The sequence below is a fragment of the Lolium rigidum genome, chromosome 1, assembly GCF_022539505.1.
Source record: "Lolium rigidum isolate FL_2022 chromosome 1, APGP_CSIRO_Lrig_0.1, whole genome shotgun sequence".
In the NCBI taxonomy this organism is placed as follows: domain Eukaryota; kingdom Viridiplantae; phylum Streptophyta; class Magnoliopsida; order Poales; family Poaceae; genus Lolium; species Lolium rigidum.
In genome coordinates, this window is record NC_061508.1 from 72,952,918 (window position 1) to 72,979,690 (window position 26,773).

Sequence of the window (26,773 nt, forward strand, 5' to 3'; positions counted from 1 at the left end):
GAATCTAGTTAAAACTAGGCTTTCAAATACACCGAGAATGAGATTGGAAGGGGGTTCTTACACATGCAATAATTGATGAGTTCAATACAATACGCCCTATATATTTCCTACAACCATGGTTACCGCCTAAATATTTTGTTCATTTTTTACCGCCTAAATATTGTGTTCACTTTTTTTTTCATTCTAGAGTTATGTTGAATGCCTGGCCCCCCTAGTGTATATTTCCTGGCTCCGCCCTTTAAGCTGTCTATTAACCTATCTGTAGACACCACAAAAGCTGGAACTTCTGTTGTTAACTAACTGAATGTGGTAGGGTGGATTAGCACACGATAGTACTTATCAGGAAAAAGAACCACACACACAAACATAGAAAATCGAACATGCAAGACATTTTCTCGTCCAGATAACCAACGACCTCATAAGAAAACTAGTACAATGTTACCGAAAACATGTAAATAAACTTTGAATGGCCACTTTTTGTAGGTATAGTTTTGCAAGCGATATTTATAATATTTTTGCAGATATAAAGCCTTAAGTTTATCACATGACCTACCTTAATGTCATTGTCGACCAATGTCTAAATACTTTGAGTTTTGATATATAAGAACATGTCACGTCTTTCCATCACAGCGGAAGTAATGAAGTTCAGACATTAATCCTAATGCAGGCCACCACTACAACAGTGGTAAACTAGGCTGGTACAGGCAAAAATAACAAAAATGAACACCACTCAGCATGAGTACAGTTCACAGACTAACACCACCTCTGTATTGAGAAACGACATTGGTGATATACACCATTTCTGAAACCTTAACATCATGATACACATTCTGATCTACAACCTTGTGATACAAACAACGTCCTAGAAGCTCAGCTGAAAGATCTACCATCTATTTGCCTTCCATCCAGAGAGCTCGACAAAGAGTTCTGTCATTTATGTCCCTTTGCTGCTTCTTGCCCGGAAACAACGATCTAAAAATCTTCCTCCGACTGTGCTGCTGCATCCTCCCGGTTTATGGCAAGCAACTGTCCAAAAGGCTCCCTTTACATCTGAAGATTCTGACGCCATACTCACAAACCAACTACAGCAGCACTAGAAACTCCTAGTGCATCTTTCTTCGCGGCGCAACAGGCCAGTAAAGTCTAGGATGAAAAAGCTTCAATAACCCAAACGCTCATTCAACGAAGTACGGCCATCACCAGTTTGACCTACAGATCGTTCAACATTAGTGTCGTCAAGGGAAAACAAAATTACACACTTTGTGGCTGTTAACTCATAAATTATCCTTACCTTCAGGTGGCACCCATGTCTCATAATCTGGACCTGCTTCAAGGAAATCTGGTCTTGCAGGGCCCAGCACACGTTTTTGTTTCGTTTTTTTCCCTTTTCTCTTGCTCGCCTGCGGTTCATTCTCATTCTCGGTCTCTTCGGAAGTTTGTAAACCCCGTGTGTGCTTTAGCAGAAGGGCCACAGCATCAGCTGCTGATGCTTCAGATTCAACCGAAGATGGTTCTGCTTCAGCACCAGCTGACTGCTCAGCGGACTTTCTCTTCCGTAGAATAAGCCCAGGAGAGGCCTCTTCAATATCCTTTTCATTGGCTGAACTAGAAAGAATGGTTTTTCGATCTTTGTAGTCCACAAAATCATCAGGCTCCTCAGCATTGGCATTTGCTTCTTTTATACAGTTCTCTTCAGGCTCTACAATCCTCTTGTCACCAAGCCACTGGGGTTTCGGTATGGTGAATGCAGGTTTGTTGGCACTTTCTTGGTTCCTGGAAGCATCTGTTTCTACCTCGGCAGGCTTATCCATTTCTGTTTTGGTTGAACAAGAATTTTTGGATTTCTCTTCTTTTGAGGTTTTGCCTTGGGCAGTTTTTTCTTCTTTTTCGGCTTCTGGTCTTGGATTATGGTTAGATGCTTGAGGGTTTGCTTCGCTTGGCTTTCGATCCCTCTTGCGAGCTGCTTCTCCCATAGGATCAGCTACCTTCAGTAGGTAAACTACTTTGTCCAGCTCAGCTTGAAGATCGGAGAGCTCCTTCTGAATTTTGGTAATATTATCGTGTACTGTTGAGAAGTTCAAATTAGTTAGAAGACCGTTTTTAAAAACAATTAGTTAGAAGACTAAAGACAGTGAATACACAAAATAGAAAGGAAAGTACGAAGTAGATGTGTGCATGAATACATAAATTCAGGCTATGTACATCCATGTACAAATGATGAATCTTATCAAGAGTTAAGCAAAGTAACTGGCACTTGATGCAAAATTTGATGTCCACACAATTTGCAAAATCAACATTGTGCAATAGTGACATCGTGCACTAATGTAGCTTTTAGTCAGTAAAATTTAAGGAAGAGAAGTATGCTTATCCTTTTCCTAAACGCTAATGTGCCAACAGGACCTGATGACCAAACACACTTAGATACCAAAAGACAAAACACACAACCACAATCCCATCAGATGCAACTATAAACCCCATGGGAAGCAGCCAATTCCGAATCGTGGCTCGATTTCACGGGGAGGAGCAGGCATACTTTAGCAAACTAGAATAGTCTCAAAACTTAATGGGAACTCTAGAACATGGAACCAAAGAGAAACAAGCCAGCTCAAAAGTAACCGATTCCTGATTACCAGCCAAAGCCTGGGATAGCTAATGGGATGGGCCTAACCAAACATCTTCTGCTATCATGTTCAATACTAGCTTCTTAGGTAAGGAAAATACAATGCAAGAGTAACCTGAACAAGAAAAAGGCTTTTGACAATTTCATATATTTCTAACAGAAAAGGTGAAATGTTCATAGTTCCAATAAGTACCCTAGCTTAAAGTACTGCTGGAAACTAAAAATATTCATAGGTCGATGCATTAAAACAATGTTGGATGGTCAATCTCTCTGGTCAGAGGCAAAAATAAATAAATAAAATCATAGCTCTGTGCCTGCAAACAAACTAAAAGTATTTCTGGTGTACATGTTTTGGAGCCAATCACAGAAGTCACAATTGCACAATAAAAATTAGACAGTGACTCAAAACAATTAATTAACTGCAATCAGTAACTCTAAATTGACATCTTCACTTTTAGTCTATATAAAGTGTATAATGAACTTAAAGCTAATGCAGATATATTCAGTCGCTGCTACAGAAGAAATGCAAAAAACAGATTCCTTCCAGATAAACAAATCACTTCAGTTATTGAAGTCAATAGCTGAGGGCCTTTGCTAGCTAGTACTCCCTCCGTTCAGATGAAGGAGTATAAATTTAGTCAAAAGTCAACATCCACTAAATTTGACCAATTATATAGACAAAAATATGAACATTTACGACACCAAATTAACATTAGTGGATTCACCATAAAAATATATTTTCATGATATATTTGTTTTATTTTGTACATGTTTATATTTTATTCTTCATATTTGGTCAAACTTTGCAAGCTTTGACTTTTGACTAAATTTATAAGCCCTATTCATCGGAACGGAGGTGGCGGTTCAAATTGAACTGCCAAAACGTCTTACAATTGGGAACAGAGGGAGTAAGTTTGAAGTATAGGTTGTCTCCAAACACTCGTTTCAAGCAGAGGCCAGGTCACTACAACTTCCAGACCAAAGTTTTTAGCTAGTACATAATACACATAGGTCATTTGCTTTTCCATTATTTTCGCCCACTGCCATGTACTGATAACGACCATCAAGCCATTACTAAGACTGATATTAAAGTTGTTATATGCTATTCTGATTTGAGGAAAAAAAAAGAAGTGAACAGGCAACAGACAGGGTCATTAGTGGTACTACTTGGACTTCAGACTTGCAAGGAAAATCCATGAATGATGAAATTCTGAGATTCATCAATATAAATCATGTAGTTCACAGTAAAATACCTAATTGAGATGACAATCCACTCATGTAAGCATCAAGGTCATCCCCATGATCTGCATCATGTCTCTGAGCCAGCTTATTCTTCTCTTCTTCAAGCAACTTCTTTTTACCTTCAATATCATTGGTGATGATATCTTTTTTCTCAAGAAGACTATCAGCGGTCTCAACTGATTGTTGTCCATTGGATTGCTGATTAGATGGTTTTTTCTTTGTCCGGTCAAAAAAATCATCATCGTCGCTAATAAAAGGTACACAGGAAATCAGTCAGCATATGAGAACAAGCATGCAAAGCTCTAACGTGGGCATAGTAAAGAGCCACATTCTATCACAGAGATCTACTTGCAGACACACACTAGTAGAAACACAACAAATAGTTTATCTCTACTTGACCAATCAAATACATCACATCACTTTCACACTACATAACTATAATAGACCAATTGAACTTCAAAACTGTCTGTCGGGCTATTTGACGAATGTGTACAAAATCCAAGAGCAAGTGTATATTCTTTCTACAATCACAGGAGAAACTCACAGGTATGTGTAACTTTTCAAAGTAAGCAAAAGTGGCTGCAAGGTAGTACAAGTTTTCAGTTTCATGTGTCCTAGTGCCAGACTACCATGACAATGACGTGGCTAGCAGCATTAGTGAGCGTTGTGCTTTGACTGTATGTCATGCTGGGTAAACCTTAAGGGCATTTACATATTTGCTGGTGGTGCTCTAGGCCTAGTTTAGCTATGCAGATCTGTCCCTTCTAAGGGTTTTTGCCTGATTTTACTCCACTTAACCGAGCATTATAAGATTTTTGGCTGGTTCTATCTTAAACAGGACCAACTCTCATCAACTTTAATGAACTGAAGGAGCCACCTACCCACTGACGAGGTTCATCAAAAATAATAGGAAGCATACTGCTAATATCAGCAATGTCTATCGATCAGTAAAGTAAAGCAGATATTCATAGCTAACTATTAGTGTTCAAATGAGAAGGAAAAAACTTCAACATTCAGTGTGCAAACTAAAACTAGCCTTGCACATAGATGATGATCAATTCTATAAAAATTTGTATTGATTCCTCACTTGTAAAAATGAAAATACAGAAAAGTCTAACTGTTTATTTAGTAGTACTATTTCCTCAAGATCCAGCAAGTAGGTTGTACCCCTTTGTTTGGGCTTAAATTCTTGATTCTTGGATTCTACCTATTGTAGAATTAGAATCCGAAACAAACAGCCCTCCACAGTACCTAGATTGTCCAGAATTGATTCTAAAAAATACGCTCAGAGTACCACAATCTGAGAATTGAGAAAAGAGGTGATTCCCGAGCTTTTTTTTGGGCCGAACCGTTTTCTTCATCCGCCCGACCCACGCATAGCCTCGCTCACGATTCCCGTCGCCCCGCTTGGCTGGCCGCCGCCTCGCGCCCGCTCAGCCGGCCGCCGCATCCTCTCCTCCCACCTGCTCCTCCCGGCCGCCGAACCACGCCTCCGGCCGCCGGCTACAGCTCCTCTCCGCCGGCTCACAAACATCCTTGCTTCGCCGTGTGCAGTGCCTCATCGCCGCCGGCGCGCACCCCACGGCCGTCGCCGACTCCCTCCACCGCCTCGCCGCCCGCGCCGTCGAGGTCCTCCAAGGCATGGCCATCCCCGTCGAGCTCTCCGACAGGGACTCCCTTGTCAAATCTGCATCCACGGCACTCAACTCCAAGGTCGTCTCCCAATACTCCAGCCTCCTCGCACCCCTCGCTGTTGACGCTGCGCTCTCTGTGGTTGATCCCGCCCACCCAGAACTCCTCGATCTCCGTGGCATCCGCATTATCAAGAAGCTTGGTGGCACCGTCGATGATACTGAGCTTGTCCGGGGCCTCATCTTTGACAAGAAGGCTAGCCATGCTGCTGGGGGGGCATCTCGGATCGACAATGCCAAGATCGCCGTCATACAGTTTCAGGTGTCTCCGCCCAAGACCGACATTGAGCAGAGCGTCATCGTCTCAGACTATGCCCAGATGGACCGCATCCTCCGCGAGGAGCGGAATTACATCCTGGGGATGGTCAAGAAGATTAAGGCGTCTGGATGCAACGTGCTCCTCATTCAGAAGAGCATTCTGCGCGATGCCGTCACCGATCTGTCGCCGCATTATCTTGCAAAGGCCAAGATTCTGGTGGTGAAGGATGTCGAGAGGGACGAGGTTGAGTTCATCACCTGGGGATGGAGAGTTACTGCAACAAGGAGTTTGCTGATGCGCTTAAGGTAATCCCCTACACCCTGGCAGAGAATGCGGGGCTCAGTCCGATCACTTCTGTTACCGAGTTAAGGAACCGTCATGCCAAGGGTGAGAAGAACACCGGCATCAATGTGAGGAAAGGCCAGATCACAAACATCCTGGAGGAGAATGTCGTGCAGCCGTTGCTGGTCAGCACCAGTGCCATCACGCTGGCGTGTGAGTGTGTTAGAATGATCTTGAAGATTGATGATATTGTGACTGTAAGGTAAGGTCGTATGGAGGATTATCCCTTCTGGATTTCATTATTGTTCTGAACTTCTGTGTGGTGGGGGTGCCCGCTTTGGCCCTGTCTAGTTCTGTCCGGCTTGAGTTTATTTTTAGGTTTACTAGAAGTTAGACTTTTATTTCTGAATGTTGCTCTTGATCTGTTTATTATGAGTTTGTGGTTTTGATACCTCTGTTACTAAAAGCTAGAATTTTATTTGTGAACCTTGCTCTTGATCTGTTTATTATGATTTTGTGGTTTTGATGCCTGCTAAAGAGTTACTGCATCGGTTTATTTTCTACACCCCCAACCAACAGAAGAGGTAATTTATACATGTTCAAGAAAACCATCAGATCAACGACTATTAATATAAACACAAAATAAAATGAACAGAGTGCATACATCCTAAAATTGTAGTGGTGTTTCTCAAATCTCAAATAGCTGAAAATTGCAATGGCATATATCCAATTAACACTTTTGGATGATGGTTTCAATTTCTCAAATATTCGTATACATACTTGTCATTTCGATGAAACCCCGACAGAACCAATAACTAGAACACGCACAAATGAAGACATAACGTACATTTTCCATTAATTACGGTCCATAAAGCTGCCTAAACAGCAAAGTAAACAAACAGACAGCTTCTGATTCTCGGAAATCAAGAATCGCAGCTGATTCTCAGGAATCAGGATTGACAGCAGAATCTCAGAATCCAAAGCCCAAACAAAGGGGTTAGTCTTCTAGACCGAATGTTCTTTTTTTTCCCGAACAGATCATATATTCTATTGACCCTTTGTCTTTTACATGCATTTGTGTCAGCTGGAGTATAGGTTAAGAGATGATATCTTGCATCATCATTTGCTCTTATAGGTTAAGAAGATGATACAGAACAACAAATGCAGAAGTCATAGTTCCAAACAGAAGTACAAACCTAATAACTTCTTCTTCCTCGAGACTTGCTTTATGGCTACCACGTTTTGGTTTTCCAGTACGAGCACCAAGACTTTCTTGTATACTGTCATTTAATGTCTCTTCTAGATTTTCTAGCTCCTCCATAATCTGAAGAAAAAGATTTATTACTGATCTAACAAGAAAAATAACCATGATGGCATATGAAGAAATGCAAGTAAAAGCTGTGACCCAGTAACCTGAGATATCCTTTGCTCATTTCGTGCAATCTGTGTTTGCTGACCTTGCGTTAACCCGCCTTGAGAAATGTCCTTAACTCTTATTGCATCGATCTCTTTCTTCATGTTGGCAACCTAGCTTAGGGACAAGCAGAGATGTGAATCTATCAGTGATGATATGGCAGTTTTTTTTTAAGAAACAAATATTCAGAAAATTGAGCATGCTGCGTACTACTCAGAAGGACTGTCCATAATGGAACATCTGAAGACAGCTGTCCACCCAAAGCCTACAGCCTAATACCAGTGCAAGGAGCTTGGTACCTCAGAGTCAGACATTCTACATTTCTTTCTACAAGAACTAACACTGGCAGGCTTAATCCCTTGACCGTCACCGCCAGTAACATGTTGTTGTACTACAACCTCCAGATTCTAGAATCTAACTACAGTGGCACAGCTGCCACAGCATCCACCCATGTCCAGTGGTGTCACCGGCCACTACCCTACCTCTCACAGTCAAGGAACTATTGGAACACACAAGCGGGGTGAACACCCATCGTCAGCTACTGCATCGTCTACCGTTGAACAAAAGGAAGGCAGCCTGTCCCTTCTGTTAAAGAGGGATTTACACTTTCAGAATTTGCCATAAAAGGACCCCTAACATACAAATCTATCTAGAATTTTTTGTGAAATCAACTCAAGAATAAATGGCTGCAAGTAGAATGCAAGGGAATTCCAAACCTAAAGTTTCGTTTTCATCACAAATCACCAGAATTCTAATTGAATGGATAATGAACTAGAAACAACGTCTATGTAACCACATTGAATGTTTCACCCTTGTAGAGTATAAATGAAATAATGCAATTACAAATTCTTCATAATCTAGGTGCATATAGAAAATGCAATAACAGATGATGGTATTTTGGAAGAACAACTGCTTACCTTTTCCATTCGTTTTATTATTTTGCCGCGTGTTTTTTGTTGTCTTTCGGTAAGCTGACCTGTGTAGGTTTGCCACGTAATCTCATCTGCTTCATCCTAGGATATGACAACATGTTCAGTAAGAACAAGGTATCTCAATGATTTTAAGAACTCCTAAAAATATATAATAATACAACTGAAAATTGGGAAAATCTGGTTTCATGAAGAAAGAAAAACTTCGAAGAGGTTCATTAAAAGAAGTGTACAAGCCCTCCAAGTATTTGCAGGATTATTAATATTGCTAATTAAATGCTGCTAGAAAAAAACAACTAACCTCTCCCAATTCCTCAGGTGCATCCTCAGACATACCCCATGAGATCCCCTCTGCTAAAGCTGCTTGAGTTTTTGCTCGTGCAAGGGAAGCTTCACGATCAAGCATATCTTGCCGAATCTTAGCATCACGACGTTTCTGCATATCTTTTTCCTGTTATAAAAGATAAATAGGTAAATGTAAGAAACTCCCACAACAGGTATTAGGAGGTTGACTGTTTACTGATGAATTGTTATGTTTTTCATTTTAACAAAAACAGATAGTAGGAACAGCAAACTATATGTTGAGTTATCAATGTAACTTTGTTTAAGATGTGAATGCAGCAGCAAGCTAACAAATATTTCAGAAATAAAATTATGTAGTGGCAGGAGCCAACTGAAGGAGTTTCGGAATCTTACTGGAGGCATCAGCTCAGATGGTCCTTGAAAAAGGTATAGACGCGATGACCTGGTAAAGAAAAAGAGTGAGGAAACTTCAGTCCAATTTTACCGGTGATAAGAGCCCCAAACGACACTGGTGCCATTTTATTCATCTCTTCATTCGCTTCCATGATATTTTTGTTTCCTTTTAGGATATTAGTTAAATTAATAATCCAGTCATATTTCCCAGATCCTTTTTTTTTTCTAGAATTTCCGTATGAGCCTATCTTTTCATTCATCTTACCATCAGATCTAGCATGCATAGTTAAGTCATTTATGAGTAAACCATATAATTTACTAGAAAGAAACAAAGTTAAGCTTTCCTTTGGGGCCGTGAACCCCTTGCTGCTGTTTACAACAGTTGGCCAATGAACTATAAATCAGTTGCCGATGCCCCACACAATTAGTAATTTATTTATCAACAAAAAGGCTTCAACTTCATACTAAGTAGGTCACGCAGTGAACTAGATTAGAGGGTAGAAACCAAAAAATTCAGATGAGCACCAGAAAGCAATCTGCTGGGATCTTTGAGAGAAACGGTACATAAGAAATGGAAGATGGGTGTTTAGTTGACAAACTTACTGCCCAAATCGAATTATATCTCCAACATGAATCTTTGTATACAGCTTCTTCTTGATCTGTTAGTTAAGTATAAGACATCAGAACTAGTAAATTGTAAATAATACACTGAAATAAATAACACCATAAAATAACAAATTATAAACAATAAACTGAAAAGGAAAATTGGGAAGTTTCAATTATTTAAGTCAGTCTGGGATTAAACAGTGGACATGCTGCATCTGTGTCAGGTGCAGATATTCCCTGGTACACCGATATTTCCTGATTTTACGAAATAAACTTATCGAAGAGCATCGGTAGGTTTTCATTTGCAATATGAATATAATATTCCCAATAATCATACTTCAAGATACGTCCTGCATAAAACACACCAAAAGCAACCTCCTGCAGTGAGGTCACTTCGACATTCTAGCCTATTTGGCGATTTGCTAGTGATTTCCTAAGTACATACAGTGATTTGCTAGTCCACAGATCCGCTAGTTGCCATAAGGCGACAGCAACTAACTACATTTAGTCATTTTCTAATAAAGGCAATATCTGAGTACTTCTAGTGATTTGTTTACAAAATGGCAAGTACATGTGCACGGTGGTGTCAATTCCACTGCTCGTATCATCCTCTCATATGGTCGTGTATTTTCTTGATAAATACATAAATATTTTACTGTTTCCTTTTCTTTGGGAAATGTTGTATCACCATACCCCTGTCGCATATCAGGAGTGAAATGGCTTGGATTTAAAATGACAACAGTGCTGCTCCCAATCTATAGAGATTCTTCCCTCATCCCATTCTATAGTGATTAGGCTCTCCCTAGTCCTCCCTAATCCCCTTTGAGCCATGACATTCTTGCCTTCATCTGAAGGGTATTATCCTATTGTGAAGGAAGGAGCGCAGCACATGACAAGCTAACAAAAGGTTCCTTTTGCGAAGAAACAGATTAGCTCAATAAGCAGCTTTGAGATAAGCTAATAAGTCAGTTTTCAGCCAGTTTCCCTTACAAACTGGCCAATTCTCTTCTTAATGAAAAGGCAGAGCCCTGGTTGCTCTAAATTAAAAAAAATGCTCATAAGCATGAAAAGAACGAAGGATACAAAACTGACAGTTTCTTTTTCGAATGGCAGAGACTCAGCCAGCTAAAAATAGATGAGGTACACAAAACTACAAAATGAGAATATAACCAACCGAGATCTCATTGCTTTTTAAAATGAAATAGCATGAACAATGGCAGGTGAACACATGAGAAGAGGACATATAGTTTGACGTTATGAAGAACCTCAAACGAACATTAGAAGTCTTGGATAAAGCAGGAACATTCAGTTATATTCTGAAGTAAGACAAATGGTAGGGGACTATGCCTGAGTTTTGTTGATGGACGACCCATGTGTGCTTCCGAGATCATAGAGGAATACCTCCCCATCATTTCTAAACTGAAGAACTAAAATAACAAAAAAATAAACTCATGAGTGTGCTGAAGAACTAAAATGACAAAAAAGAAAACTCACGAATGTGTTGCAAATGCACTGAAAAAGAAAATATTACTCCCTCCAATCCATAATAAGTGCTTTTAGATCGGAGGGAGTACATATATTATTACTACTAGTAGTGGATTCCTGGATCCTATTACTGACTTCACCGGTTCACGAACAATAAATACATCACATGTCCACAGAATTTGTTTGGGTTAACTGAAAAAGGACCAGCTTCCTTAATGTAAAAAAAGTACTAGCGGGATTGTTTCGTTTGGAACTGGAAAAGGCCCCCAAAACCAAACAGTGTTGAAGAACTCGCTCTGCACCAGCAATTAAGTTGAACATCAAGCCAAGAGACTAGTGTCCTAACTTTTTGCTTCTACATATGTCATAGTTGAGAAGAAAATGGTGAAAATGTACCAGCGTGAAAGCGCGAGATAGTCGGATGGTCCAGTACGAAATCACATAGATCAACTCTTCCAAACATGTAAGCTCCTTTCTTGGACCTGCAAAATGTACGCCAGTCATTTCACCAACCATATCAAGTAAAATCAGTACACCATGTAGGACTAACTTGGTGCAATTCCAAATATGAAGGTCTCAAAAGCCACATACAGTGCGATACAATGCATTGAATCGAAACATGAGCAAATCAAGCATAGTCCTTCAGCAAGTCAAGCGCACATGAGCTAGAAACCGTAGCGGCGCCAAACGTAGCAGAGAGAAGTGCAGGAACGCTAGGGCAGGGGCAGAGACTCACACGTCAAGCTTGTCGAAGCTCTGGCCGCTCTTGATGACCTCGAGGAAGAAGGGGTGGCCCGGGGCGGCGCTCCAGTCGGGGATGGCGTACGGCGCGCGCGGCCGCGGCTGCTGCCGCCGCTCCGGCTCCTCGGGCGCGTCGGCCTCGGCCATCTCCGTGTCGCCGCGGGGGTCCCCGGCATCCTCCGCCGACGAGCCGCTGACGCTTGGGCTGGGGACGGCGGTCCCGTCAGCCGACGCGTCAGGCTCGGACGGCACCTGCGGCGAGGATCTCGGTGGCGGTGGAGGCGGCATGGAGGAGGAGGAGGAGGAGGGGCTTGGGTTCGTGCTCCCGTCCGCCTCGTCCATTGAGGCGTCAGGCGTCGCCGCCGCCGCCTCTGGATGCGCCGGCGGGGGAGGCGACGAGGGTTTGGGAGGCGGGGGAGGGGGCATGGAGGAGGAGGAGTTAGGGTTTCGCGGCGGGGGCGGCGGCATGGTAGGGTTCATGGCTGCGGGCAGAGGATGCGTGGGAAGTGGAGAAGAAAGCCAAGAGATGGCGGTGACGAGGTAGAGGTGGCGGGGATGGACTGCGGCGGGATACAGCGAAGGCGGCGGAGTTTGCCGGAGATCCGGCGGAACGGACGGTAGGAAGAAGAAAGCAGTAGGACAGGACAGCAGCAATCTTCGCCGTTGGCTGGGTGAGGCGGTAGCGAAGGTGGAGCTCGCACAATCCTGGCCGTCCGTCTCGTGTACGGCGGTCAGGGCTAGCTGCTGGCATAACCGGTCCGGTGTCACGCTGGGTAAATTAGAATGATCTACCACAATTAGAGCTGAAATTATTTACAGGTCAGAACAACTTTTGCTATTTTTTTTGTTTGGTATACCACTTTTGGGTGGAAGCAACAAATAGCGCAAATCGTTCACTCATAGTGTTTTAGCCGTCATGTCCCTGTTGCCAGTGATGATGTGGCCAAATGGGTCCACACATATACATTCATCACCGCCTTCTACCTCTACCCAGGATCTCCCTCGCCCCGCGCTAACTCATTCCCGCTCTACTCCTAGCTCGTGTACTCCCCGAAACTCATGCTCGCATGCTCACAGATGCTAGCTACATGCAACACGTTGCGCCACCGCCAAGGCTCCGATGAGATACTAACATCGCGGTAAGCTCCATCGTTCCAGGATGACAGCCAGAGGACCATCCCCAAGCCAAGAGAACCTAGGGAGGCTCTCAATAGACTCCTGCGAGTCAGGAGCGCTACACTGGCCAAGTCGGGGCGCCACCGACCTTGTCAATCGTGGCACGGTCTGCCTGCGCGGAGCCTCGCCGACAACCGCCTCGACTTCGCCTCCACTGTGTACATCAATCGTACATGGCCTCCTCGCATCGCCGCTCGCCGCCAGAGGGGTCCTCATCCCTATCGCTGGTAGTTAGGTTCTAGAGGCAGCCAAGCGCTCGCACCACCAGCAAGGGTAGTGCACCCTCCTCGCGGAACACATAGAGCAAGTCCAGGAAAGCAGCGATGTTTCGAAGAACGCCGTTGCACAGACCATGAATAGTGAGGCCACATAGCCGAGCAATGCGACAAACACCGTTGCACTAGCCCCTCTGGACTCCAGCGCGCGACAAAGAGAGGTGGGGTACGATGGTGCCTCATTCTTAGACCAGGAACCCGCACGCGGCGTTGGAGGACACGAACGAGGCGAGCACAAACACAACCTTATCACGTGAGGCAGGGAGGAGGCCATCGGAGTCGAGCATCACTGCGGCCGCGGAGATGGCGGCGAATGATGACGCCAGGAAGGACCCGACGAGAGAGTCCAGCATGACAGCGCAGGAAAGAGCGGAGCCAAGATGGTGGTGGGGCAGCAAGGTGTCACATCCATCAGCCTCACGCATGATGACCCACAAGTATAGGGGATCGCAACAGTCTTCGAGGGAAGTAAAACCCAAATTTATTGATTCGACACAAGGGGAGGTAAAGAATACTTATAAGCCTTAACAACCGAGTTGTCAATTCAGCTCGCACTCGAAAAGCACTAGTAACAGGGGTGATGTGAAAGTAGCAGTAATATGAGAGCAAGTAGTAACAAGAATACACAGCAGTAAGCAATAGCAATATGAGAGCAATGGCACCGTAAAATAGTTGACATGTAGAACGAGTATATGATGATAAAAGATGGACCGGGGTTCCCGACTATCTACACTAGTGGCAACTCTCCAATAACAAGTGTTGGGTGAACAAATTACAGTTGGGCAATTGATAGGATTGAAATAGCATTAAGACAGAATATCAAGTCTATTAATCATGTAGGCATGTTTTCCAATAATAGTCGTACGTGCTCGCAATGAGAAACTTGCACAACATCTATTGTCCTACCAGCCGGTGGCAGCCGGGCCTCAAGGGAATCTACTGGATATTAAGGTACTCCTTTTAATAGAGCACCGGAGCAAAGCATTAACACTCCGTGAAAACATGTGTCCCTCACATCACCGCCATCCCCTCCGGTTGTCCCGATTTCTGTCACTTCGGGGCCTTTGGTTCCGGACAGTGACATGTGCATACAACTTGTAGATACAATCTAAGCAATAATTATAGAGCTCAAATCTAAGATCATGCCACTCGGGCCCTAGTGACAAGCATTAAGCATAACAAGATTGCAACAACAATAACTTCACAAACTTTATAGATAGACTAATCATAATGTATCATCCATCGGATCCCAACAAACACAACACCGATTACATCAGATGAATCTCAATCATGTAAGGCAGCTCATGAGATCATTGTATTGAAGTACATGGGGGAGAGAATACCAACTAGCTACAGCTAGAACCCGTAGTCCATGGGGGAACTACTCACGGAGCATGATGGAGGCGGTGGCGTTGATGGAGATGGCTTCCGGGGCACTTCCCCGTCCCGGCGGCGTGCCGGAACAGAGATTCTGTCCCCCGAATTGGAGTTTCGCGATGGCGGCGGCGCCCCTGGAGTCTTTCTGGAGTTTCTTCAATTGGTACGGTGTTTTTAGGTCGAAAGGGGTTATATAGGCGAAGAGGCGGCTCAGGAGGGGCACCAGGGCGCCCTCCCCATAGGCCGGCGCGGCCAGGGGCTGGCCCGCGCGGCCCTATGGTGTGGGGGCCCCGTGCCTCCCTCCGACTCCCCTTCGGTGTTCCGGAGCCTCCCGGGAAAAATAAGATCTTTGGCGTCGATTTCGTCCAATTCCGAGAATATTGCCCGAACAGCCTTTCCGGAACCAAAAACAGCAGAAAACAGAACCGGCACCGTGGCATCTTGTTAATAGGTTAGTTCCGGAAAACGCATGAAATCATCATAAAGTGCAAGCAAAACATGTAAGTATTGTCATAAAACAAGCATGGAACGTCGTAAAATTATGGATACGTTGGAGACGTATCAGCATCCCCAAGCTTAGTTCCTACTCGTCCTCGAGTAGGTAAACGATAAAAAGAATAATTTCTGTGGTGACATGCTACTTACATAACCTTGATCGTACTATTACAAAGCATATGAAATGAATGAAGTGACTCAAGGCAATAATCTATAGTTGCTAACAAATAGATAACATATAGCAAAACTTTTCATGAAGAGTACTTTCAAGACAAGCATCAAAAGCCTTGCACAAGAGTTAACTCATAAAGCAATAAATTCAGAGTAAAGGCATTGAAACAACACAGAGGAAGATTTAAGTTTCAGCAGTTGCTTTCAACTTTCAACATGCATATCTCATGGATAATTGTCAACACAAAGTAATATGATGAATGCAAATAAGCAAGTATGTAAGAATCAATGCACAGTTGACACAAGTGTTTGCTTCTAAGAATCAATTCAGCTGCACCTGGAAAAGCACTAGTAACAGGGGTGATGTGAAAGTAGCAGTAATATGAGAGCAGTAGTAACAGTAACACAGCAGCAGTAATAGCAAGATGAGAGCAACGGCGCCAGAAAATAGTCTTGATGACCCACAAGTATAGGGGGTGTATCGTAGTATCTTCGATAAGTAAGAATGTCGATCCCAACGGGGAGCAGAAGGTGTTGGCAGCAGTTTTGATGAAGGATTCACTGTAAATGCTCACAGACAAGTATTCAAGGGGTTTTGATGTAACAGATGAATAAAGTACGAGTAAGTAAAATGCGAGAGAAATAATTGCAACGAGTGGCCCAATCCTTTTTAGCACAAAGGACAAGCCGGTTTGTTTACTTATAATGACCAAACGTTCTTGAGGACACACGGGGATTTTAGTCTAGTGCTTTCGCTTCATGTGGCTAAATAATCTTCATTGTTTTGATAAGTGTTGTGTGGGTGAACCTATGCTAATGCACCGCCCTTCCTAGGACTAATACATACTTGTGATTATACCCCTTGCAAGCATCCGCAACTACAAGAAAGTAATTAAGATAAATCTAACCACAGCCTTAAACTCTGAGATCCTGCGATCCCTCTTTCATCGATATACTAACGGGGGCTCAGGTTTCTGTCACTCCGGCAACCCCGCAATTAGCAACCGAATACAAGATGCACTCCCCTAGGCCCATAAATGGTGAAGTGTCGTGTAGTCGACGTTCACACGACACCACTAGAAGAATGACACCACAACTTAAATATCATAACATTGAATATTACTCAACCATAATTCACTACTAGCATTTAGACTTCACCCATGTCCTCAAGAACTAAACGAACTACTCACGAGACATCATATGGAATACAATCAGAGGTGATATGATGATGAATAACAATCTGAACATAAACCTTGGTTCAATGGTTTCACTCAATAGCATCAATAACAAGTAGAGAATAGCACCGGGAGAGTTTCCCCTATCAAACAATCAAGATCCAACCCAAATTGTTACAGCGGTGACGAGGTGCAGCGGTGGTGATGGCGGTGTAGATGGTGGAGATGATGATGATGATGATGATGGAGATGATGTCCAGCTCGATGACGATGGCGATGGCGTCGATTTCCCCTCCGGGAGGGAATTTCCCCGGCGGATTCCCGCCCGCCGGAGAGCTCTTTCTCTCTCGGTGTCCTCCGCCCGCGCAGGCGGCCGTAACTCTTCGTGAGGTTCCCTCTCGTGGCTTAGGTTTTCGGGACGAAGGAGTACGCGAAGAAAAGGAGGCAAAAGGGGCTGTGGGGCCCCCACACCACAGGGTGGCGCGGCCAGGCCATGGGCCGCGCCGGCCTGTGGTCTGGCCCCACCTTGAGCCCTCTCTGCTCCCCCTTCTGGCTCCCTCCGTCATCTGGAAAAATAGGAATTTACGTGTAATTTCCTTCCACAGTTGATCTTCCGAAATATTGCGTTCTGACGGTGCTTTTTCCAGCAGAATCCTAGCTCCGGTGCTTGATCCTCCAATAATGATGAAACATGCAAAATAGATGAAATAACATAAGTATTGTGTCCCAATATGAAATATATCAATGAATAACAGCAAATTATGATACAAAATAGTGATGCAAATTGGACGTATCAACTCCCCCAAGCTTAGACCTCGCTTGTCCCCAAGCGAAACCGAGCTCGATAAACAAGACCACATGTTTATGGAGTGAAGAGTCGATAAATAAAATACGGACAAGAAGCATCATATTCATTCACACAAGACATTCTAGTAAACAACTTCCTCATATAACTCATCTTGAAATAAGTAAAGAGAAATCACAAGTAAAGGTGCATAAGAAATCATAGTTGGTGATGGCAAACTTTGTTCTTGGTCAGAGAACTACTAAAAGATTGTACTTCTAAGCAAAGCTTTCATATTAGAATTTATAGTTGGGCTTTCATATTCAATCATAACCATCTCCTCATAATCATTGATAACTTCAAAGTCATATTCATTCAGATAAAATTTGTACTAAACAAGAAAGTATAAAAGATGATTAACTGAATCATAGCATAAATGATTGGTTCACAACAACTCAATTGCTTGCTTGAGATAGAGGGAAATAGGTTTACTGACTCAACATAAAAGTAAAAGATATGCCCTTCGCAGAGGGAAGCAGGGATTAAATCATGTGCTAGAGCTTTTCAAGTTTTGAAATCATATAAAGAGCATAAAAGTAAGATTTTGAGCGGTGTTTGTTGTTGTCAACGAATGGTAGCGGGCACTCTAACCCCTTGCCAAACGAACCTTCCAAGAGCGGCTCCCATGAGGGACGGCATCTCTACCGAACAAGGTAGATCATCCCCTTCTCTTTTGTTTACACATGTATTTTAGTTTTATTATGGATGACACTCCCCCAACCTTGGCTTTCTCAATCCATGGCTAACCGAATCCTCGGGTGCCTTCCAACATTCACATACCATGGAGGTGTGTCTATTGCAAAATTAAGTTGCTTACTGATAAATCAGGGCAAAACATGTGAAGAGAATTATTAATGAAAGTTATTAATTGGGGCTGGGAACCCCATTGCCAGCTCTTATTGCAAAATTATTGGATAAGTGGATGTGCCACTAGTCCATTGGTGAAAGTCCGCCCAACAAGATTGAAAGATAAAACACCACATACTTCCTCATGAGCTATAAAACATTGACACAAATAAAGAGTAGTATAGTTTGAATTATTTAAAGGTAGCACATGAAGTATTTACTTGGAATGGCGTAAAATACCATGCAGTAGGTAGGTATGGTGGACACAAATGGCATAGGTTTGGTCTAAGGTTATGGATGTATGAGAAGCATTCCCTCTCGATACAGGTCTTTGGCTAGCAAGGTTTGATAGCAGGCATAAAGGTTGAGGGAAACAAACAAATATACATATGATAGAACAATCATGCATCTTTCTCATAAGCACAAGAAATTTTAACTTTAGAATACTAAGCATAGATATAATAGAGTAATATATCTAAGTGTATTTCTCTCTTCTATTTAAACATTAGGGTGTTGTTGCTATTGACCAATGCTAAGTTTGCCAAAACCAAATAGATTTACTTATTGCTCCCAAAGTGATATCGATACTAATGTCAAGAGTGATCATATAATGGAGATTGCAAACTAAAATAAGGTGTGCAAAAAGTAAATGATAAGACTTCTCATTAATATTCCATAACGATAACTCACACCAACGGATACATAGATAACCAACTAAGAGAGATACTTCCACATTGCATACTATTCCATATGATAACTTCCCTACTCATGATATGACACTACTTGATAATAAAAGATAAAGGTAGTGATGATGTGATACCGCGGCACTCCCCAAGCTTGGAACAAACCAAGGGGATGCCAATACCGATGATGAATTACTCCTTCGGTGATGATGGTGATGGCTTCTTCTCGCGCTTCATAAGGATCTCCTTCAGCTTCAGCCTTCTCAATTTTGCAATTCTCGCACCAAAACTTGAAGAGACTCATTGTTATCCGAATATGGCGGTGACGGCCTTGTGCTGGGAATTGAGTAATATTCCAGAGATTCCGTGAAGTCGCCGGTTCTCCTCCTCGAAGTATCTCCACTTCCCTTTTGAGAGCACGATATTGATCACAAAACTCATCAGCAACCCGTATTGCTTCCTCCACACAAGGGAAAGAGTCGAGGTCCAGAGCAGGCGGAAGAGCTCCCTGCAAGTTATGAAAAAAAGAACGCCCAGTATTAACCGATCCCACCAAGATTGGCTTACTCTTCGTAGTTTCCCACTCTCCTTTTGCTGATGCTATCTTCTTCTTCTCCTCATTGATCCTTTCATCCATCTCTTCCTTCCAAGGCCCCTTGTCCTTGTTGTTGGAGACCATGGTGCTTCTAGATCAAAACAAATCTGACAGAAAACAGCTCGAAACAAAACACGACGAGAAAACGATATACGGACCTCCAGGGGTCCGGGGAATTATATAGCAAATATTTTTACGACAAAAGGAAGGTTCCAGGCCGAAAACGAGTGGAAAAGGGGCGACGAGGGGCTGTCCCCATAGGTCGGCGCGGCCAGGGTGGGGCCCGCGCCGGCCTATGGTGACGGGCCCTTGCGCGTCTTTTCCACTCCGTTTCGATTCCGTAATTTTTCATATTTTCCAAAAACAGCAGTAAATATTGTTCTGAAAGGTAAACGCGGACTTTTTATTACCCGGACTCGTTACCTATTCAAAGTCGAGTTCGGCGGATCGTCAATTTTTCCTTTGATGAAAGCCTCCGGTGTTTCTACTTGAATAATATCAACATCAACATTATAAGAATCACCCGAGATATAATGCTTGAGTCTTTGTCCATTCACCACTTGCGTAGCATTGCCTTGGAGAGAGCTAATTTTAATTGCTCCCGAACGATACACCTCCTCAACAACATATGGTCCTTCCCACTTCGAGAGTAATTTCCCCGCAAAGAATCCGAGACGAGACCGATACAATAGGACTTTATCCCCAATATTAAACTCTCTTTTGATAATCCTTCTATCATGCCATTTCTTAACTTTTTCTTTAAAGAGTTTAGCATTTTCATAAGCTTCACTTCTCCATTCATCTAGAGAACTTAATTGCAACAACCTCTTATTACCGGCTGATGCGCGTAGATGTACACGTCCGTTGGGAACCCCAAGAGGAAGGTATGATGCGCACAGTGGCAAGTTTCCCTCAGTAAGAAACCAAGGTTTAATCGGACCGCAGAGGAGTCAAGAAGCACGTTGAAGGTTGATGGTGGCGAAATGTGATGCGGCGCAACAACAGGGATTCCGGCGCCAACGTGGAATCCGCACAACAAAACCAAAGTACTTTGCCCCAACGAAACAAGTTGAGGTTGTCAATCTCACCGGCTTGTCTGTAACAAAGGATTAAACGTATCGAGTGGAAGATGTTTGCAAGAAAATAATAAAACACAATTGCGATGAGAATTTATGCTATGTAAAGAATAGGACCGGGGTCCACAGCTCACTAGAGGTGTCTCTCCCATAAGATAAAAGCATGTTGGGTGAACAAATTACAATCGGGCAATTGACAAATAGAGAAAGGCATAACAATGCATATACATGATATGATAAATATAGTGAGATTTAATTGGGCATTACGACAAAGTACATAGACCGCCATCCAACCGCATCTATGCCTAAAAAGTCCACCTTCAGAGTTATCGTCCGAACCCCATTCGCATTAAGTTGCTAAGCAACAGTACAATTGCATTAAGTATGGTGCGTAATGTAATCGACAACTACATCCTTAGACATAGAATCAATGTTTTATCCCTAGTGGCAACAAGACATCCACAACCTTAGAACTTTCTCGTCACCGTCCTGCATTCAATGGAGGCATGAACCCACTATCGAGCATAAATACTCCCTCTTGGAGTTAAGAGTACAAACTTGGCCAGAGCCTCTACTAATAACGGAGAGCATGCAAGATCATAAACAACACATAAACAATAGATTGATAATCACCATAACATAGTATTCTCTATCCATCGGATCCCGACAAACACAACATATAGTATTACGTATAGATGATATTGATCATGTTAGGCAGCTCACAAGATCCAACAATGAAGCACAACAAGGAGAAGACGACCATCTAGCTACTCGCTATGGACCCATGGTCCAGGGGTGAACTACTCACTCATCACTCCGGAGGCGATCATGGCGATGAAGAGTCCTCCGGGAGATGAATCCCCTCTCCGGCAGGGTGCCGGAGGCGATCTCCCGAATCCCCCGAGATGGGATTCGCGGCGGCGGCGTCTCCGGAAGGTTTTCCGTATCGTGGCTCTCGGCACCGGGGGTTTCGCGACGGAGGCTTTAAGTAGGCGGAAGGGTAGGTCGGGGGCCACACGAGGTGCCCAGGGGTAGGGCCGCGCGGCCGTGGCCCGGGCCGCGCCGCCCTGTCCCCCGGCTGCCTCGTGGCCCCACTTCGTTGACTCTTCGGTCTTCCGGAAGCTTCGTGCAAAAATAGGACCCCGGGCGAAAGTTTCGTCCAATTCCGAGAATATTTCCTTACTAGGATTTCTGAAACCAAAAACAGCAGAAAATAGCAATCGGCTCTTCGGCATCTTGTTAATAGGTTAGTTCCGTAAAATGCATAAATATGACATATAATGTGCATAAAACATGTAGGTATCATCAATAAAGTAGCATGGAACATAAGAAATTATCGATACGTTGGAGACGTATCAGCATCCCCAAGCTTAGTTCTCGCTTCGTCCCGAGCAGGTAAAACGATAACAAAGATAATTTCTGAAGTGACATGCCATCATAATCTTGATCATACTATTTGTAAACATATGTAATGAATGCAGCGATCAAAACAAAGGTAATGACATGAGTAAACAAGTGAATCATATAGCAAAGACTTTTCATGAATAGTACTTCAAGACAAGCATCAATAAGTCTTGCATAAGAGTTAACTCATAAAGCAATAAATCAAAGTAAAGGTGTTGAAGCAACACATAGGAAGATTAAGTTTCAGCGAGCTTGCTTTCAACTTATAACATGTATATCTCATGGATATTGTCAACATAAAGTAATATAATAAGTGCAATATGCAAGTATGTAGGAATCAATGCACAGCTCACACAAGTGTTTGCTTCTTAAGGTGGAAGGAGATAGGTAAACCGACTCAACAATAAAAGTAAAAGAATGGTCCTTCAAAGAGGAAAGCATCGATTGCCGTATTTGTGCTAGAGCTTTTATTTTGAAAACATGAAACAATTTTGTCAACGGTAGTAATAAAGCATATGAGTTATGTAAATTATATCTTACAAGTTGCAAGCCTCATGCATAGTATACTAATAGTGTCCGCACCTCGTCCTACTTAGCTTGGACTACCGGATCTTTGCATGCCATGTTTCAACCAAGTGTCACAAAGGGGTACCTCCATGCCGCTCGTACAAAGGTCTAAGGAGAATGCTCGCATTTCGGATTTCTCGCTTTTGATTATTCTCAACTTAGACATCCATACCGGGACAACATGGACAACAGATAATGGACTCCTCTTAAATGCATAAGCATGAAGCAATGATTATTATTCTCATATGAGATTGAGGATATATGTCCAACATCGAAACTTCAACCATGGTTCATGGCTTTAGTTAGCGGCCCAATGTTCTTCTCTAACAATTTTGCATGCTCCAACCACTAAAATGATAGACCTTCGTACAAGACGGACATGCATAGCAACTCACATGATATTCAACAATAGTTGATGGCGTTCCCGTAAGCATGGTTATCGCACAACAAGCAACTTAATAAAAGATAAAGTGCATAAGTACATATTCAATACTACGATAGTTTTTAAGGCTATTTTGTCCCATGAGCTATATATTGCAAAGGTGAATGATGGAATTTTAAAGGTAGCACTCAAGCAATTTACTTTGGAATGGCGGAGAAATACCATGTAGTAGGTAGGTATGGTGGACACAAATGGCATAGTAGTTGGCTCAAGGATTTTGGATGCATGAGAAGTATTCCCTCTCGATACAAGGTTTAGGCTAGCAAGGTTATTTGAAGCAAACTCAAGGATGAACCAGTGCAGCAAAACTCACATAAAAGACATATTGTAAACATTATAAGACTCTACACCGTCTTCCTTGTTGTTCAAAACTCAATACTAGATATTATCTAGACCTTAGAGAGACCAAATATGCAAATCAAATTTTAGCAAGCTCTATGTATTTCTTCATTAATGGGTGCAAAGCGTATGATGCAAGAGCTTAAACATGAGCACAACAATTGCCAAGTATCACATTATCCAAGACATTTTAGAATTACTACATGTAGCATTTTCCAATTCCAACCATTTAACAATTTAACGAAGAAGAAACTTCGCCTTGAACATTATGAGTAAAGCCTAAGGACACATGTGTCCATATGCAACAGCGGAGCGTGTCTCTCTCCCACAAAGTGAATGCTAGGATCCATCTTATTCAAACAAAACAAAAACAAAAACAAACCGACGCTCCAAGTAAAGAACACAAGATGTGATCGAATAAAAATATAGTTTCGTGGGAGGAACCTGATGATGTTGTCGATGAAGAAGGGGATGCCTTGGGCATCCCCAAGCTTAGACGCTTGAGTCTTCTTAAAATATGCAGGGGTGAACCACGGGGGCATCCCCAAGCTTAGAGCTTTCACTCCTCTTAATCATAGTATATCATTCTCCTCTCTTGACCCTTGAAAACTTCCTTCACACCAAACTTCAAGCAAACTCATTAGAGGGTTAGTGCACAATTAATAATTCACATGTTCAGAGGTGGCACAATCATTCTTTACACTTCTGGACATTGCATAATGCTACTGGACATTAATGGATCAAAGAAATAAATCCAACATAGCAAAAGAGGCAATGCGAAATAAAAGGCAGAATCTGTCAAAAACAGAACAGTCCGTAAAGACGAATTTAAAGCTGGCACCAGACTTGCTCAAATGGAAAAACTCAAAACTAATGAAAGTTGCGTACATATCTGAGGATCACGCTCGTAAATTGGCAGATTTTTTCGAATTTTCTACAGAGAACTGTGCCCAGATTCGTGACAGACAGCAATGCTGTTTCTGCGCAGCGATCCCAAATATAACATCAACTATAACATAGAAACTTTACTTGGCACATAAACATGATAAGGAGAGGTTGCTACAGTAGTAAACAACTTCCAAGACTCAACAAAACAAAAAATTGCTGTAGTAAAAACATGGGTTGTCTCCCATAAGCGCTTTTTTTAACGCCTTCAGCCTAGGCGTGTAAAGTGCAAATCAAGTAACATCGAGAGTAGAAGCATCAACATCATTATTTTCAGAGTCGGGAGCTTTCTCAACAATGCATTGTATCTGGTCTATATAAGTAACTCCTCTCTCATTACTCCTAGGCTTACTATTCTCATCAAACAAATTTTCAGGAACAAGCCAAGCATAATTATTTTCCAAAGCTTCATGCATCCCTAGTAGCTTACTAGGTATTGGCGCTTTAATTTCCCTACCATCATTAACATTACTAGTATACTTAATTCTATCCATATCCATATTTTCAAGTATTTGTTTAAAATCAGGAAAGAAACCAAGCCTCTTATGCTTGATAAAAACTTTTCTAGCTTCTTTAGCTATATCTTCAAATTCTCTAGCAAGGATTTTTAAAACAAAATTTCTCTTTTCTCCCATCTCTATATCCGTAAGTGTAAGAAACATATGTTGTATTATGGGATTGAGACTAACAAATCTAGTTTCCAACATGTGTATTAAACAGCAGCAAGCACTTTCATAAGTAGGGGCAGTTTTTAATAATGGTATATCTTTAAAATCTTCATCCATACTAACATAGGTGAAAAATTCTTCTATATTATCTCTTCCAATGATACACCCTCGTCCTACCGGTATCTCTTCCAAAGTAAACTTAGGATTAAGCATGATGAAATAAGCAAAAAGTAAACTAGGCAAATAAAGTAAAGACGAGTAACTAATTTTTTTGTGTTTTTGATATAGAGAGCAAGACAGTAAATAAAGTAAAACTAGCAACTAATTTTTTTGTGTTTTGTTTAGGTGCAGCAAACAAAATTAGTAAATAAAATAAAGCAAGACAAAAACAAAGTAAAGAGATTGAGAAGTGGAGACTCCCCTTGCAGCGTGTCTTGATCTCCCCGGCAACGGCGCCAGAAATTTGCTTGATGCGCGTAGATGTACACGTCCGTTGGGAACCCCAAGAGGAAGGTATGATGCGCACAGTGGCAAGTTTCCCTCAGTAAGAAACCAAGGTTTAATCGGACCAGTAGGAGTCAAGAAGCACGTTGAAGGTTGATGGTGGCGAAATGTGATGCGGCGCAACAACAGGGATTCCGGCGCCAACGTGGAATCTCGCACAACAAAACCAAAGTACTTTGCCCCAACGAAACAAGTGAGGTTGTCAATCTCACCGGCTTGCTGTAACAAAGGATTAAACGTATCGAGTGGAAGATGTTTGCAAGAAAATAATAAAACACAATTGCAAGTAGAATTTATGCTATGTAAAGAATAGGACCGGGGTCCACAGCTCACTAGAGGTGTCTCTCCCATAAGATAAAAGCATGTTGGGTGAACAAATTACGATCGGCAATTGACAAATAGAGAAAGGCATAACAATGCATATACATGATATGATAAATATAGTGAGATTTAATTGGGCATTACGACAAAGTACATAGACCGCCATCCAACCGCATTTATGCCTAAAAAGTCCACCTTCAAAGTTATCGTCCGAACCCCATTCGGCATTAAGTTGCTAAGCAACAGACAATTGCATTAAGTATGGTGCGTAATGTAATCGACAACTACATCCTTAGACATAGAATCAATGTTTTATCCCTAGTGGCAACAAAGCACATCCACAACCTTAGAACTTTCTCGTCACCGTCCTGCATTCAATGGAGGCATGAACCCACTATCGAGCATAAATACTCCCTCTTGGAGTTAAGAGTACAAACTTGGCCAGAGCCTCTACTAATAACGGAGAGCATGCAAGATCATAAACAACATATAAACAATAGATTGATAATCACCATAACATAGTATTCTCTATCCATCGGATCCCGACAAACACAACATATAGTATTACGTATAGATGATCTTGATCATGTTAGGCAGCTCACAAGATCCAACAATGAAGCACAACAAGGAGAAGACGACCATCTAGCTACTCGCTATGGACCCATGGTCCAGGGGTGAACTACTCACTCATCACTCCGGAGGCGATCATGGCGATGAAGAGTCCTCCGGGAGATGAATCCCCTCTCCGGCAGGGTGCCGGAGGCGATCTCCCGAATCCCCCGAGATGGGATTCCGCGGCGGCGGCGTCTCTCGGAAGGTTTTCCGTATCGTGGCTCTCAGCACCGGGGGTTTCACGACGGAGGCTTTAAGTAGGCGAAGGGTAGGTCGTGGGGCCACACGAGGTGC

General features: G+C 42.6%; 1 protein-coding gene across 1 annotated transcript; it reads right to left on the minus strand.

Moving 5' to 3' along the window:
• Window positions 1-1,159: 1,159 nt before the first annotated feature.
• Window positions 1,160-12,444, minus strand: LOC124647259 (kanadaptin-like). The gene is made up of 12 exons (XM_047187229.1): window positions 11,960-12,444; window positions 11,620-11,705; window positions 11,086-11,165; window positions 9,736-9,791; window positions 9,133-9,181; window positions 8,738-8,887; window positions 8,425-8,520; window positions 7,507-7,620; window positions 7,290-7,417; window positions 3,873-4,108; window positions 1,292-2,065; window positions 1,160-1,209 (listed from the first exon to the last, which is right to left on the minus strand). The coding sequence occupies exons 1-12, from the start codon at window positions 12,442-12,444 to the stop codon at window positions 1,160-1,162; spliced, it is 2,304 nt and encodes a 767-aa protein (XP_047043185.1).
• Between the last annotated feature and the right edge of the window lie 14,329 nt (window positions 12,445-26,773).